This window comes from Anastrepha obliqua, chromosome 3, assembly GCF_027943255.1.
Source record: "Anastrepha obliqua isolate idAnaObli1 chromosome 3, idAnaObli1_1.0, whole genome shotgun sequence".
Taxonomy (NCBI): domain Eukaryota; kingdom Metazoa; phylum Arthropoda; class Insecta; order Diptera; family Tephritidae; genus Anastrepha; species Anastrepha obliqua.
In genome coordinates, this window is record NC_072894.1 from 14,141,038 (window position 1) to 14,157,747 (window position 16,710).

The 16,710-nt window shown below is 40.6% G+C and overlaps 2 protein-coding genes across 5 annotated transcripts in view; both read right to left on the reverse strand.

The window, feature by feature from the left end:
• Positions 1-16,710, reverse strand: part of LOC129241316 (sensory neuron membrane protein 2) — a 109,476-nt gene that overhangs the window by 24,724 nt on the left and 68,042 nt on the right. The window lies entirely within an intron of this gene.
• Positions 9,241-14,754, reverse strand: LOC129241315 (uncharacterized). The gene is made up of 2 exons (XM_054877570.1): positions 11,919-14,754; positions 9,241-11,327 (listed from the first exon to the last, which is right to left on the reverse strand). Exons 1-2 carry the CDS (start codon positions 14,554-14,556, stop codon positions 9,640-9,642), a joined length of 4,326 nt encoding a protein of 1,441 aa, XP_054733545.1. The 5' UTR covers positions 14,557-14,754; the 3' UTR covers positions 9,241-9,639.

The window sequence follows — 16,710 nt, forward strand, 5'->3', positions numbered from 1 at the left end:
GAACTTTTAGCAGCAGCAAAATTTGTCCAGGAAAAGCTGGTATACCGCATCATTCCCAAAAGATTGAATGCAAGGTATCACTCTTAAAGTTCCAAAGAAAGGAGATTTGACTTTGTGTGATAACTGGAGCGGTATAATGCTTCTATGCGTTACGCTTAAAGTGCTAGGTATAGTCTTCTTAGACAGAATTAAAGGGAAAATCGAAGTTACTTTAAGACGCCAGTAAGCAAGCTTTCGCATTCTGAAATCATGCATCGATCATGGATGCTTTTAATGTGGTCAGTGGGGTGGAGACTGCCACCGCCTCCGCTAAGTCTAGTGTCGAACCTTTTCTTGCTAGCTCATTTGCTATCTCATTACCCCGTATGTTTCTGTGACCGGAAACCCATATCAGAGTGGTTTCAAGCCAATGACTAAGCAATTCCAGTTCCTATCTGCACGGTAATACTAGTTTGGATGAAATGGAGTTGGAGTCTAAGGCCTTTATAGCTGCTTGACTGTTTGAGAAGATAGCTACTCCTGCACCAACTTCCTTGTAGAGTTTTTGTGATTTGCATGCTTCTCTGATCGCTAACAGTTCTGCCTGGAACAAGCTGGCATAGTCAGGAAGACGAATTGACTGAGATAGGTTGAGTGGCTCCGAATGGAAGCCAGCTCCCACATCGTAGAACCATCGGTATAGATTTCGATATCGTATCTTCCAATCACCTTCCCTTTGCTCCATTCGGCTCTCGGTGAAAAACGTACCGTAAAGTTTTTCTTGAAGTTAAGTGTAGTCTGATCTGTTTTTGAGCAGCGAGGGTCCCTGTAGGAGGATCTTACTGTGACCGTACGACCTTGTTGTCCAGCTAATTTGATAAGGATACGAGTATTGTTGACAACTAGTAACCAGAGCAGAGGGCGTTTTACCGTGCTGCTGCCTACCTCACCGATGATTATTCTAGTTTTAAGCATATTTTCTATCCATTCGTTGAGACCTATGTCTGTGCCTAACATATTAAGAGCCTCAATTCAATTACAAAACAAGATCCATGTGCCAACATGCGTGTGACTCATGCAACGAAGCGAATGCTAGGGGTACTTTGGAATACCTACTTTGTCACTGCTGTGCTCTTTGTAGCACTCGACAAATGTGACTACGATCAGCATGCTTATTAAATCTCGGGAAGGCGTGCATTAAGATTTACATAAAATAATAATTCGACTTCAAATACATGGCTCTGGACAATTGCATAGCACTGGCAATAGACCCTAGAGGTCTAAGTGAGATCTTTTTACCGAACAGCCAGCTCTACCTAACCCAACCTTACAGTGGTAATGCAGTCTTGGTATATTCTTTGTACAATCCGTTAAAGAAATTCTCATCACAATCGAAAACCACTTTGAGCGCCCTAAGGTTTTTCATCAGCTTAAACTATACGCAGATAAGATAAGTGACTAGTGACAGGCGGCTGACCCATTAATATTTACTCTTTCTTCTTTTCGATATGTTATACGCCCCATCGAAATATCCAGGCTTGAAGGGCAAATGCAGTATTTGTTTGAAAAATGCTGATGTATCTATTTACTGTATTAAAGAATACAGACATGGATTTTATGTATGGAATACTGAAATAGTCTTACTATAACTCTATTTAAAGTTTCCAACGTTGTCCCTAATATTGTAAGTACAGTCCCAATCTGTTCAGCACAGCAGCTGCAGCTTCCTTGACCTCTTGCAGGCTACCATGACGATTTCCCGCGATATCAGGTACTTGGCTACCAATGTAACAGCCCACAAAAATCTAATTCATCCATTGTGATACTATAAATATACAGAAGAAAACAGAGGATCAAGAACAGGCGGAAGAGAAAAAAGGAAGAGGGGGCTTTGGTTTAGAGGAGAATGATGACTAACCGGTAGCTAATCACAACTGCGTTAGCCGCTTGAAGCTACTGATGAAATTCATCAGGTGTGTGATATCTTAATCTGCTATATCCACTGGTGTAGCAAAAAGTGAGAGCCAAGATGTCTGATTCTTAGTCCGGTGCGAGCAAAATAGCTGAGGAGAAGGTGCTGAGAGGATTCCACCTCATCCGCCAGACAGCTGCTGCAGAAAGCACTTGAAGCAATACCAAGTCTCTTCGCATAGATGTCTGGTAAGGATACCCACATAAATCGAGAACTGCGCTTTGCCAGCATTGCAAATTCTCTCGAACGTCTTCGATCTACCCGTGGCTAAAAGAATTTGAGGACTTTGCCCATCATTTTTCCAGGACCAGACCACAGGTTCTCAAGGAAACCACGCTCTTCTCATTTCGCGGCAAAGTCATCTCGATATATCTCTGCTTACCAAACGTATCAGCCTAGCAGTTTCTCCCCTATGCCAAAGTTTTCCAGGAACCCAAATGAGCCTACTATAGAAGTATTCGGATGCACTCGCTTCATTTCTGAAAGTATTTAATGAAAGTATTTAAGCTGGCGGTAGCAGAGGAAGAGGAAGGCCTCTTCTGCGTTGGAAAGATCAGGTGGAGAAGGGCTTGACTTCATTTGCTGTCTCCAACTGGAGCGTACGTAATTTATGTTAATGACCAATTCAAGCAAATTTCTTTTGCAGAATGTACCACGTATTATTATTTATTATACTGCTTGTGTTATTTTCTAATATGTTGGTATTATTTCGGGCTCAACTCAAGCTTCAATAAGAGCAGACTATAGGCGAATAATTTTATTTGAATGAAGTCATTACCCTGCTTTGCTTTGCGTTTAACTAACTGATCCTTACTTAATGAGCGTGAATGTTGTCTACTTTTTGTAATTAACATTAATTAGCTATTAACAACAAAATAAATTCGTTTCATTGACATCGAACGGCCGGATAAATATTTGGCGTTGGAAAAGCATGAACAAAGAAACTAAAATTAGCATAGCCTTTATATGAGTTATATGTAGGCAATTATGTTCATAAATATGAGCCCATGAATAATCGTTAAATTATATTAATCGCTGTTTTTGAATATTTTTTTTTGGTGTCTCAAAAGTTGCAAAAGAAGAAGAAGAAACATTTCGATCTGTGAATACTAAGAAATAATCAATTCTACCTTTATTAACCATAAAGTGACTTAATTGATTCTTTCCGGTTTCCAAATATACCAGCTAGAGACAAATACACGCATACATAGGTATGTCAGATATGCATGTATAATCTAAAAAAAACAACAACAAAGTACTGTTCAAAATATTTGCATACAATTGTACCTAATGGCGCTTTGTTTCCATCACAAACCTATCAGGTTAGTCCATAAGTTCGTGCGTATTTTATCCACAATTTCACTTTTGTACGATTTTTGCATACAAAAAATTATTCGCGGAATATAACGGAACTATTTATATTTTCTTTGATATATTGTGCATTGAACAGGTGATTTTAATCGCGGATAGAAGCACGTGTTGTTAAAAAATAAAATGGAAACTTCGAACGCGTACAGGCGGCATATTTTGTATTTTTTTTATAAAAGTGGTGAAAATGCAACAACTGCTGCTGCAGAAATAAAAACTGTTCATGAAAAGAATACCGTGAGTGTAAGGACTGCGCAAAAGTGGTTTTCAAAATTCCGAAGTGGTAACTGCGACGTGGAGGATGCTCCGCGCGCTGGTCGGGTTGAAGTCTTTAACTCCGACGCCTTGCTCGAACTCGTGGAATCTGAGCCAAATTTCACAGTCGATATAATAGCTCAGAGGTTAAATTCATCGCACATTTCACAGGCACCTGGTTCAGTTGGGAAAGGTTTCAAAGCTGGGAAAATAGGTTCCGCATAGACTTTCCGTCGCCAAACTTCAGCAGAGAGTGAATGTGTGTTCTCACCTGCTGCTTGAAAATGAGAGTGTTTTGAACCGTATCGTTACTGGTGATGAAAAATGGGTGCTTTACAATAATCCTGTTCGCTAACGTCAATGGTTAGATAAAGATGAAACACCAGAACCGACCCCTAGAGATCGCCTTCACCCCAAGAAGATTCTCCTGTCTATTTGGTGGGATATGGCCGGTATTGTTTATTATGAACTTCTGGAACCAAATCAGGCGATAAATGCTGATTATTATTCCCATCAGCTATCAAACGTGAATGAGGCGCTTAAAAATATCGGGCGTCTTTAGTGAATAGACGCAAAGTTTTGTTTCACTACGACCGCAAGGCAAACATTAGACAAGCTGAACCAGCTCGGATGGGAGCTACTGCCACATCCACCATACTCTCCGGATATTGCACCTTGTGATTATCACATTTTCCGTGGACTTCAATCCGATATGAGTAACAAGAACTACTCCTCAAAAGAAGCTATAAAAAGGGATATCGAAGCGTATTTTGGCTCCAAGGACAAACAATTTTTTGAGCAGGGAATTAAAATTTTGCCTAAACGTTGGGAAGACATTGCAAATAATGAAAAAAAAATATATTATTGATTAATAAATACTTTATAAACATTTTTTTTATCAATTTTAAACATCTTTTTTATTAATTTTAAAACCTCCTTTAAAAAACGCACGAACTTATGGACTGATACTTTGGCTGCATGTATTTAAGTATCTACACACGCATACTACTGGAAGATGATACCAGGTGCACGACTGAAGAATAGAAAACTCGTAGCGAATAATAATTATTTTTTTATTTAATTTAAACACATACATATACTTATTTGATTTTAAGTGTGAAATGTTTGCATTCCAAATATTCGGGCCTGAAGCTCATCGAGTGGTATGAAGCATGAAGAACTCAAATGCTAAGTGCTTTTTCGCCACAAGTGCTCCAATTGAATATATTTACATTCTTATTATTATTACTTTGTTCAACTAGCAAAAAAAAAAAAAACAAAAAAAAAAAAAAAACCAACAAAAAAAAAATTGAAAAATTTGAAAGTGAAATTGCAGACACGTTTTTCGAATTGTGCTCAACAGCGCACTTGGGGTAAGCGAATGACCTTGAATCTGGAGATCTTAATTATGTGCAAATGGCTCGAGTGATTAGCGGCGGATTTTGAAATTAGTAAGCGATCAGTGATCGATGGAATGCTGTGGCAGGTGGGCATCACTGTCAATATTAGTCGACGAAGCTCTTAATCAATCAAACTATAAATCCATATTTAGGTATCGTTCACCTTTTATTAGTGATGTAAAGTTGACATGTAGAGCACTCAGATTAGCAACACGCGCACGTTTGGAGTTGATTAATGCCCATGATAACTGACAGATTGATCTTCCTTCTTTGAGAAAAGTGTAGAGAAGTTATAAAATAGCCAATTGTAAAACAAAAAAATATTAATTTGAAATATTATAAGTAAAATCGTAAAAAAACAACCAAACGCGTCTGCTGTTACAAAATTTGCATAGATATGTATACTTTAAATATTTGATGTGACTGTGTACAATCATTTATTATAGGTTGACAAGGCTAAATGTTCAAGTTATTTGACAATGCGTCTGTGATATAACTCAATGTTATACACCTTGTTTACCGGTTTATTGATAAACCCGATAAATATCTACATATGTGTGTGTGTGTGCATGTGTATGTGCGCATGTAAACTGTGGGCTAGGGCATAGAAGTGCCTGTGCGAAATTGTCAAGCAACTAATGTATGGGCGATTCAAAAATTTTTATAATTCATAGAAAAAAGAAAAAAGAGGGGAAAAGAAGAAAAAAAAATGGAGTTTCTCCGATTTAGTTTAACATTACAGAGAATCTAAAGTGAAAGGGGGAAAAATAAACTCTGTTACGACGAATGACACTTAGTGCTGGGCGAATGGGCTATCGACAAACCCTACGAAGACTGAGGAAGAAGCTTGACGAACGCATTCTGCCTAAGCTAAAAAAGCCATAATCCAGCTATCCAAAGAAATCAAATATCTTGGAGTAATCCTCCTTGGGCGTGACTACCATTCGGAATTCACAGAGAGAACGTAGGTTCGAATCTCGGTGGAACACCAAAATTAAGAAAAACATTTTTCTAATAGCGGTCGCCCCTCGGCAGGTAATGGCAAACCTCCGAGTGTATTTCTGCCATGAAAAAGCTCCTCGTAAAAATATCTGCCGTTCGGAGTCGTTGAAACTGTAGGTCTCTCCATTTGTGGAACAACATCAAGACGCACACCAGAAATAGGAGGAGGAGCTCGGCCAAACACCCAAAAAAGGGTGTACGCGCCAATTATATATATATATATATATATATATATATATATAATCCTCGATAGTAAAGTTCTTTGCAAGTCACACGTTGAAATAAAGACATCCAAAGCACTGATAGCCTTCTGGCAGTGCAAAGGTGTCTTTGGAAAAACGCGGGGTCTTTCTCCTACCAACATCCTATGAGACTACACGGCTATGATAAGACCTAATATCACCTATGCATCAGTGGTCTGGATGAGAAGACTCTTTCTCGTAGGAGTCAGGAGCACCTTATCGAGACTACAACACACTGTGCCCATCTGTTGCATCGTAGCTTTTCCGACTACATCAGGCCTGGCATTAGATGCTCTGGTTAGTCTACCAGCTCTTGATGTTTTCATTCAAAGAGAGGCTGTGGAGGTCATCTGCAGGCAGAAACACAGCGGGAATTGGTAGGGCCTCTGTACGGCATTGAACAACAGAGAAGGTATAAACTTCGATCCAACGATCCTCTCCATGCCATCAGGAGTCGTACTTGAAAAGAGATACAGTGTGGCGCAGCCAGATACTTAATTGTGGTCAAACTCTGAAAATGAGCCCGACTAACACTGATTTCGCATTTTAACGGATGGCTCCGGAACCGAGCACGGTTCCGGCTGTGGTGACTATGTGGAATTTAGCGAGACAAAACTACACTTTCCCCCTTGGAATGCACGTATCTGCGTTTCGAGCGAAGGTGTGTGCTATTCAAGAAGCGATGAACTTTGTTGTGGAAAACAGATAGAGAGGCAGACCTTTATGTGTCTAGAGCGACAGCAAAGCTGTGCTTATGACCGTACACAACCCTCCAACCACTTCAAGGGTAGTTGAGTCCTGTAAATCCAGGCTGAACTATGTCCGTGGATGTAATATCCTGATGCTAACATGGATCCCAACCCACGTGGGTATCGCGTGAAACGAGATCTCTGACTCTTTGGCTAGGATGGGCTCTGAGGCCAACTTCTTTGGCCCGGAGCCCTTTACTGGTTACTCTAACACAAAAGCGAGCTTGGCAGGCTGAGAGAGGCTGCAGATGGACAAAATTGATGTTACCTGTCATTATGATTCCATTATATTTGGCTGGAAAATCACAACCAGCGATTGTTCGTGAGCTCGAGCACCTTAAAGAAAATATAGTTTTTCTTTACCGCGCCATTACTCGTTACAATGATACTGGTAGCAACGCGAAAAGTCATGGAGGTGGACATCAAAAGACTGCAACGTCACGTGAAATGGTTGAAAAAGTAAAGAAGCGACTTAAGCGAAATCTCCGACGAAGTGCCAATAAAGTGGCAGAAGAACTGAAAATATCTGAGCGTAGCATCCGTCGCACACTGAAAAGTGTTCTCAAAGTCAAGCCTTACAAGACCTAAAAGGCCCATGATATCACACCAAAGCAGCAACAAGTCAAGCTTGAGAGAGCGAAGGAGTTGCTTTGCTTGGCCGAAAGCGGTCAATTTCGGAAGCTTGTGTTTTCTGATTAGAACATTTTTCAAATTGAGCAATTCGTAAACTCCCAAAACGATAGGGTTTATTTTACCTATAAGGAAATTTGAGTCATCGATTGGTCACTAGGAGGCACCATTCGCCACAGGTAATGGTTTGGGCCGCTGTAACTGCAGATTGGCGCTCTCCAACCGTTTTCATCGAGCTTGGCGTCAAAGTAAATGCGAATGTTTTAGCGGGAAAGTATTCTGGAAGTTGCTTCGAAGCCGTGGGCAGATAAATATTTCGGTGACAGACCGTGGACGTTTCAACAGGACTCGGCACCGTCTCACAAAGCTCGAGTGAACCAAAAATGGCTAAAAAGCAACGTTCCGAACTTCGTAACGTCCACATAATGGCTCTCAAATTCACCAGAGGCGATTCCGATGGGTTGTTATCTTTGAACCATTCTGGAGAGCACAGATTCATCAGCCTCGATGCGCTTAAAAAGCCATTGTTCGCGAGTGGGCCAAAATACCTGCAAGTCCCATTCGGGCAGCTTGCAATTCTTTTGTGGACCGTCTCAAGGCCACAGTCAAGGCAAAAGGTGGTCATATCGAGTAAATTGATTCTTAATTTTATATTATTTTCACACATTTTTTACTTTGAACTGAATAAAAGTAATTTTCCAAACTAAATTTATGGCTTTTTAGTTGGTTATACTTCGAGTGCTGGACCTTTAATAGGGCACGAGTCTATTTCCTGATTTTCTGAATTACTCAATGGTTTTCTTTTCCCTTAATTCCTAATCAAGTTTACCTAAACGTCGCTTGAAAAAATTCTAGATTTAATTTTTAGCTGGCTTTGCCGCAGAAAATAAAAAAAAAACTGATTTTATTCCACTTAAAACTGCGAATAAGCATTTCAAAGCAAGCCTTTTCAAAAATGTGCTTTAAAAATGAATGAAATGAAGTTATTACTGTTATTTTCCATAAAATGTAACTAATTATGTCTTTATATTTCTATTATTTTTCCCAACACTCAATTTTTTTTGTTGGTTTTGGATTGCCACCCAACAGAAGTGGTTTCCATTTACAATTACTAAAATGAGTTTTATCGCGCGCCATAATAATGCCATCTATCTTGTTTTTTTTTTTTTAATTACTAGTAATTTTTTGCCGTTTCCCGTTTTGGCGCCCATCTCAAAATCTTCAGCTTGCTGCCATTGACTATTAATGAACACCTCAGTTCCGCATATCGCGGGTGCCGTTATACGGCTCTCAGAATCAGAATCAGTTGTTGCGTTGACGTAATTTTTCTTCAGGTTCGGTAACATTTTTTCTTTGTTTACAAACAACTTTGGTTTTACACGAATATTCTCTTCCATGTTTACATTAACCTCAAATAACATTTAATTGTGGTTCGCAAAATTTCGTTCGCTATTTCGGTACTTCGCACAGTTCGCTCTTTTAGCTGCTTTAAAATTAAGTCATTGCAAATTTACACGCGAAATTCCCCTTCAATCTGCATAATCTGATATGCCATCATTCTTGATGAGCAACGATTTGTTCAGCCCCGCTGACACAGCTGCAAACCACATACGAGCAAATTTAATAAACACATTTTTTCTTTCTTATTCAAATATTCTATTAATGTTTTATTACCGTAAAATTATGCTAAAATATTAATCAGATCTTACATTTAATATACTTTTCGAGTGCACAGTGGGGAAAGTATGTAGGTGATTTGTAGGTATTAACAAATATTTTGCAAAACATAACAATTAAAAAATATTTAAAAAATAATAGTTTGAACTAGGGCTGTAATTTCAAAATTGTATCTACTCCGGCCCTCTTTTAAAGTGCAGTTAATAAAAAAATCACATTTAGACAGCATCACATAATTCGCGAGCAACTTTTCTTCTACGCTAGGCGCTTAATATTATTTGAATTCCATTTTCGGTTGTATGTATCTCAAAAATCGAGTATTTATTTGTTCGAGTGTGTGGAGCTGATTTGCCTTGCTGCATCTCCTATCTTCCGTAGTGTCCTGTCAGTGTGCCATTTTGTCCGAAAGCATAGGCATAAACGGTTTTAACATTGCCCGCCGTGTGGTTGCGGAACTGTTGAAGGTATTCGCTCTCCTCACCGAACCGTGTTTGGGTTTGATATTTCGTGGTGCTCGCTGGCTTTCGTGTGGTTGTCAAGGCGAATACTTCGAATTTTTCCTTGTATTTGGCAAAGAATGGGTGACTGAAGGGATCGTCATGGTAGGGGTTTGTTGTTGTGACTTTTGAAGATACCGTTATTTTAGGCTTGAGTGTTGTTGTGCTAACCTTTGTTGTGGAAACATTTGGCTTTCGGTTCGTTGCACTCGTCGCGCTAGTTGCATACAAAGCGGGTTTTCGTGTAGTTGTGCGAGTAGTGGTAGTTCTTTTGGTTGCTGTCGCCGCCGTTGTTTTCGCAGTAGCGCGCGTTGTGATTGAGGAGTTTTGTGATTTTGTTTTAAACTGCGTAATCGGGGAAATTGTGGACACCTTCTTAGTTGTATATGGCACTTTTGTGGTGGTAAAATTCTTTTTATTTGCTATGGTTTTAGTTTTTGTTGTAGCGAAAGAAGCGAAAGGCTTCTGCGTTACCGTTGTTCTTATAGTAGTTGTTGGTTTTCGTGTAGTAGTCGTGAGGTAGTATTGTAGTTGATTATTTCTTGTAGTTGAACTTTTACGACTGGTAGTTGTACGTTTTGTTGTCTTTTGCGTTGTTGTGGTGGAACGTGTTGTAGTTTTTATTACAACGGAAGTCTTTTGGGTTAACGGCGATCTCACTGTAGTTGTAGGTCTTCGTGTGGCAGCTGTGCTGGGTCGTTCGGTTCTAATGGTGGCAGTTTTGGTAGTGTAAGCAGCTTTACTTGAGGTAGTTCTTGTCGAAATTTTCTCAGTTGTGGGTTTTGTAGTTGTTGTAGTACTTATTGACTTCTTGGTTTGAGGGATTTGTGTTGTTCTAGTTCCTGTGGTTAGTTTTTGCTGTGTTGTTCTTGGTTTACTCGTGGTACCCCTATTAGGCTTCTGCCATTGGTAATCCCATGACATTTTCGTAGTCGCTGGTTTTTGGGTTGTAGTCACCGGCGCCGTTTTGCGGGTACTGCTAATGGCTGTTACTGACTTTTGTGTATTTGGTAGCTTCGTGGTCCTTGCTGTTGTATGTGGCGCTCTTGTTGCACTAGCGCTGGCATTCGGTTTTATTGTTGTATGTGGCTTAGGGGTGGTTGTTGTTTTCTGTGTTGAAGGCGCTTTTGTGGGCTGTACTAGCGACTGATTTCGCCAGTTCCATGTTGTTGTTGTACTCGGTCGCTTCGTAGGGCTTATTCCAGCATTTGTTGTTGGCTTGTTTTTATGCTCTGCTTCTACTATTGGTTTGCGTATAGCTGTTGTCTGCGTTGTAGGCTTCCTTGTAGTGGTGGTGAGCAAATTTGCATAATATTGAGTTTGAGTTTTTCGCGTAAATGGTGGGGTAGTTGTTCCTCTTGTTGTTGTGCTAGGTTTTTGCATTTCAAGGCCGAGTTTGTGTTGGGTAGACGTGGCTTGCGTCTTCACTGGCGTCGTGCGAAACAGATCGCTATTGACATAAGGTCTTGTTGGGAGGACGTGCAGCTTCGTTTTTTCCGTGCTGCTCGGTGTCGTATGAGTTTGTTGTTGTTGTAATTTTAAGCTATGCGTAGCGGCTGTAAATTTTTGAAGGAAAGGATTATTTTGATACTGCGTTGCTAGCTGTTTCTTCGGCGGCGCTGTTGTGAATGTTTGTTTGTGGGTTGCCTCAATGAGAGCTGAGTTTGGTGTTGGGCTGATGTATTTAGTTAGAAATGGGTTGGAGTGCAAGTTAAATTTCTGTAGGTTTTGCGGGGATGGCGACGACATTTGCACTTTAGTGGCAGTTTGTTGATGGTTACTAAAAAAGGGGTTAGAAGCGTAGGGGAGGGAAATTGACTTGGTAGGGTCCACATTAGTATGGATTTTAGGCTTTGATGTTGTCGCTGAGCTGAATTGAGATGATTGAATGAATTGGTTTAGGAATGGATTATTTATGTAGACCATTTTTGATGGAACGACTTCATTAGTGACGGCATGAGTAGCAACTTTAACAGTTGTTTTTTTAGGCGTCGCTGTGGCAGGCACCAATTTTACAGCACTATATTGATTTAGAAATGGATTATTGACAAATGGATGGTTCAATTCGTCTTTAGTTTTTATTTTCTTGGACAAATATGTTATTTGGTTAATATTGTAAGCATCTGTCATATAGCTTGGCTTCTCACTCGGTTCACTTTGACTGGCTTGATGTGCTTTCTGCAGTTCGTTGCTGTCGAAACAGGAGCTTATGCGATCCAATTTTTGGTTGCGGCAATTTCGATTATACACCGTCCATGCGGTAAAACCATCTCCAGATAGACGTGTATGCTCTTCATAAATAGTTTTCACGCAGCGCACATCGTCGGTGATGTCATTGTCCAAGAGTTTGTTGCAAGAAATCTGACAGGCTTTGCCGCCGACGCTATCATGAGAGCACCAGTAAAGGTCACTAATTTGGAAAAGGCCATGATCTGCACTACCATCTGCATTTAGGCGTCCCACGGCGGCAGTATTGAAACTTGACTCGTACTGCGCTATACAAACCCAGGTGGGCACTTCCTTCATTGGCATTTTGTGTTTGAAGTATAACTCTTGCGCCAATTCACATTTGCTGTATATTTTCCCTTTACCCACTGCAATGTTCGATTGTTTTTCAAAACCAACTGCGTGTGGCTCCTTCACTGGCTGAGCATGTTGGGCTTTTGCAATTTCCTCTGGTGGAAAGCAACTGGCCACACGTTCCACTTGCTGGTTGCGACAGTGTCCATTGTAAACAACCCAAGCCGTGAAACCATCACCTGAAATTCGCGTATGCTCCGCATGTATCGTTTTGATGCACTCGATGTCATCGCTGATATCCGAGTCCAGTAGTTTGCCGCACGGAATGTTGCATGCTTTGCCGCCATACTCCTCATGGGCGCACCAGTAGAGGTCACTGATTTGAAAGAGTCCATGATCGGCGCTGCCATCTGCATTCAATCGTCCTACAGCTGCCGTATTGAAACTAGACTCGTGCTTAGCAATACAAACCCACGTTGGTATATCCTTTAGCGGCATTCCATGTTTGTAGTACAGCTCCTGCGCCAGTTCACATTCCTTATAAATCTTACCCTTCGCCACTGCCAGCCCTGTTGTTGTTGATTGTTTGCTGTTGTTTTTGCTGCCACCCACCTGCGTTGTAGTTAAAAACTGCTCTGTCTTACTTATCTTGTTGTTGTCGAAGCAGGCAGAGACCTGTTCGATCTGTTGATTGCGGCAATTCCCATTGTAAACTGTCCATGCTGTGAAACCGTCTCCCGAGATGCGCGTGTGCTCCTCGTGTATTGTCCTTATGCATTTAACGTCATCGGCAATGTCAGCGTCGAGTAGCTTTGCACACGGAATGTTGCAAGCCTTGCCGCCAAAGTTGTCGTGTGAGCACCAGTAGAGATCGCTTATCTGAAAGAGGCCGTGATCTGCGCTGCCATCGCCGTTGAGTCGTCCAACTGCTGATGTGTCGTAGTTGGACTCATGTTGGGCGATACACACCCACGTAGCTATATCCTGCATTGGAAACTTGTGTTTAAAATATAATTCTTGAGCTAATTCACAACGTTTATAAACTTTACCCTTGTGTGGTTTTGTGTTGTGTGTCTGTGTGTAAGTGTATATGGATGTTGGTTGGTATTGTAGTGTTGGTGTGGATTTCGGTGGGTTGCCAATGTGTTTGAGGAAGGGATTTGCGTGGTATGGTTGGTGTACGGATGCTTGCGGTGTGTGGGAGTGGAACGAAACGGGTGCAGCGTTAGCGTGTGTTTTAGCTGCATGTTGGAAGGTTTGATCGTTGAAGCATGAGGCTATTAAGTCATACTGTTGGTTACGGCAGTTTCGGTTGTAGACGGACCAAGCGGTGAAGCCGTCCCCTGCGATGTGCGTGTGCTCACTATGTATGCGCTTGATGCAGCGGACATCGTCGGTTATGTCGTTGTCCAGAAGTTTAGTGCACTGCAGTCCACAAGCCTTACCGCCACTATAGCGATCGTGTGAACACCAATAGAGATCACTGATCTGGAACAACCCATGATCAGCGCTGCCATCTGCATTCAAATGTCCTACGGCGGAGGTGTCGAAGTTGGATTCATGTTGAGCGATACAAACCCATGTGGGAATTTGCTCCATTGGCATTTTATGTTTGTAGTATAGTTCCTGCGCCAGCTCACAACGTTCGTAGACCTTACCACGTTTATGTGTGGAATAGCTGCTGCTGATTGAGTTCGATTGAATTGATAATGCTGTTGGTGTATAGAATGGGGCAGGGGCACTGGCGAAGGGGCTATGAGCAGCAGGTTGCCGGGCGCCTGGCAATATACGTTCGTTTGAAAAACAATCCTGTACGTAATTCTCGACACCATGGCGGCAAAACTGTTGGTATGCATTCCACGCATTGAATCCATCTCCGGAGAGCCGTTGATGTTCATCGTAAATAATACGCAAGCAGCTTAAATCATCGGTTAAATCGGCATCGTACAAACGGTCACAGGGCAGATTACAGGCGAATCCTTTGCCAGGTGGCGAACACCAATACACATCACTAATTTGGAAAAGTCCATGCGAGCCACCGTCCAGCCCACCCGCGTAGGCTTCCGTATTGAAATCGCTCGAGTGCTGGGCAATGCAAGTCCAAGTCGCCACTTCGTGCAGATCCAGATGATGTTGGTTGCGTAGAACTTGTGCCAATTCGCAACGGTCGAAAACCTTGGCATTGATGGTGACACTAAAAGCTAGAAATATGTAAAAAACGCGCGCGAAAAATACAAAAGCGCAGGAAAAATCGCTTGCGCCCATAGTGAACTTCAGAAATGCTGACTTTTTTTAAGTTGTGGAATTATTTTGATTGGCTGGGATAAGTGCCTTTAGATTTCCGCGTAACGCGAATGCGATAAACGCGCGGGAGGCACACAATTTACCCTGCGGCGCAATAATTTTTACTAATTTCTCGGGTATTAGACGACACACAGCGATATAAACAAAGAGATGAATTTACTGCTAAATGGCAAATTTGTTAGCTAATTTTAAGCGTGCCAAAGCTTATTGAGTTTGATTATTTTTTCCACTACTTTATTTGAGTTCGCTTGTTTGCACGCTCGCGTATCGTTTAACACTGATTTTAGTGATGCCTCGCGCTTATATGTCCAGCTCGATTTGCGCATAGCATCACATCGAACTGCCACCTATCTGTCCAGCCATTAAGGCACACTCAGATTATTTATAATTCAGCCACGCTCAGAGTTTGCGCCATGGAGTGGTTTGTAGTTTGTTAGCCAGTCAGCCGGTCGGTTAATTAGGCAGTCAGTCAATCAGTGGGACAGCGTTGTGGAGATGCGCGAAAGAAAGAAAACTGGTTGAACAGCAAGTCAACGCGCGCTGGCCGTGCTGCCTGCTTTATCAGTTGATATCTTGAGGGGACGTCGCGTTGTTGGTGTGGTCATTGATTTATCTATATTGCATAATTTTAATTGTTCTTTTATTATTGCTGGTATGCGTTGACAAGATGCTAAGGAGGCTAAGCTAAAAAGCTGTAGTTTTTGGATTGTACTTTAATTCGAGCACATCTGAGAATTTTTGTGTGAACCTTTCAATAAACAACTGTAGTTTATCATCGAATATGGCGGTATTGCTTAAAAAACTTATATAAAAAAATAAAATTATTAAAAAAAAATTAAAAAAATACAAAAAAAAAATAATTTAAATACTGTTAAATACATCCATTCATATATAGGGGCGGGTAGATGTTGAAATGGAATAAAATGGCGTTTGCTGTGTGGCACGTAGCGCCGTCCTGCTGGAACCACATGTCGTCTAGGTCCATATGGTTCAATATGGGCCATAAGGAATTGGAAGGGCCACCACGTCTACCAAAAAAATGAACACTCAGTTTGATAATAAAGTTTTATCATTTTAACGTGCTGTTCAATCGTGTGACTTGCCATGATGGTTTGGCATAAACAACTGAATAATAAGCACAAGATTTGACAGATGTCACCAAAACAAAATGGCTGCCACAGGGCGCCAAAATCGACCCACGCCAATTGAAAAACCCTATAAGTATTTGCCCTAACCACTTTTAATTCGTACCTCTACAAATTCTTCTCATATACACCCCGTTGCAAAATTATAAACACACCACCATTATTTTATTTTTTAATACAGTTAACAGGACAACTAGAATCACATACGATTAACGCAAAGTTTCAAAATTTGTTGAAAATTTCAAGAAATTTTTTTAATTTTTTTTAGCTTATTCAAGTTTAGTACAATAAAGTTCAAGTTTCGCTAAAAATGCGTAAACGGGTTTCGCGCTAATCAAGAAGAATGTACAAGGTTCAATTCAATTTTTTTCGCTTAGGTGTCACATCTTTTTGCCATACAAAGTAGAGGGTGTTTTTAAGGCCCTCGCTTTATTTGAAGTTCGGTTTTTTGAGTGTTTCTTTAAGGGGTTGGGGGAGTCAGAATTTCCAAAAAATTGGATTTTCTTAAAGTATAATATCTTAAATTTCTTATTTTGTGAAAATTTGAAGAGAATCCGATAAATACTTTTCGAGTTATTCAATAATTAACAAAGGGCCCTTGGGCGCTCTGGAATCGATAGCAAAACTTTAAATGTGTTTTTCTCAAAACTATCAACATTAAAACTCGTGCCTGATCGAAGGATTTTTTTTTTCAAAAATTTCGATTTTTTTAAACAATTAATTGTCATTTTTTTTTCTCGAAAATCTGTCAAGCACAAGATTATCTATTAATAAAACTAATTTCTCTTGTCCGATTGATTTTAGATGAATCTCCAAGGACTTTTGATGATCACCGCAAGGGACTTCTGGAGAAACGGGCTTCACACAATCAGCGATAACTTTTGTAACAAATATTATTATTTTTTTTTTGAAAATTTGCTTAAGTCATAGCAAATAAAATTATTGAAATAAATAACTGCGGCGGCCGCCG

Excerpts from the sequence above, each read along its gene's own strand:
- LOC129241315 (XM_054877570.1), bottom strand. The coding sequence starts at position 14,556 with ATGGGCGCAAGCGATTTTTCCTGCGCTTTTGTATTTTTCGCGCGCGTT. Across the intron at positions 11,328-11,918 it reads AGCCAGTCAAAGTGAACCGA|CCGCTACGCATAGCTTAAAA; the intron begins GTGAGAAGCCAA and ends AAAAATTTACAG.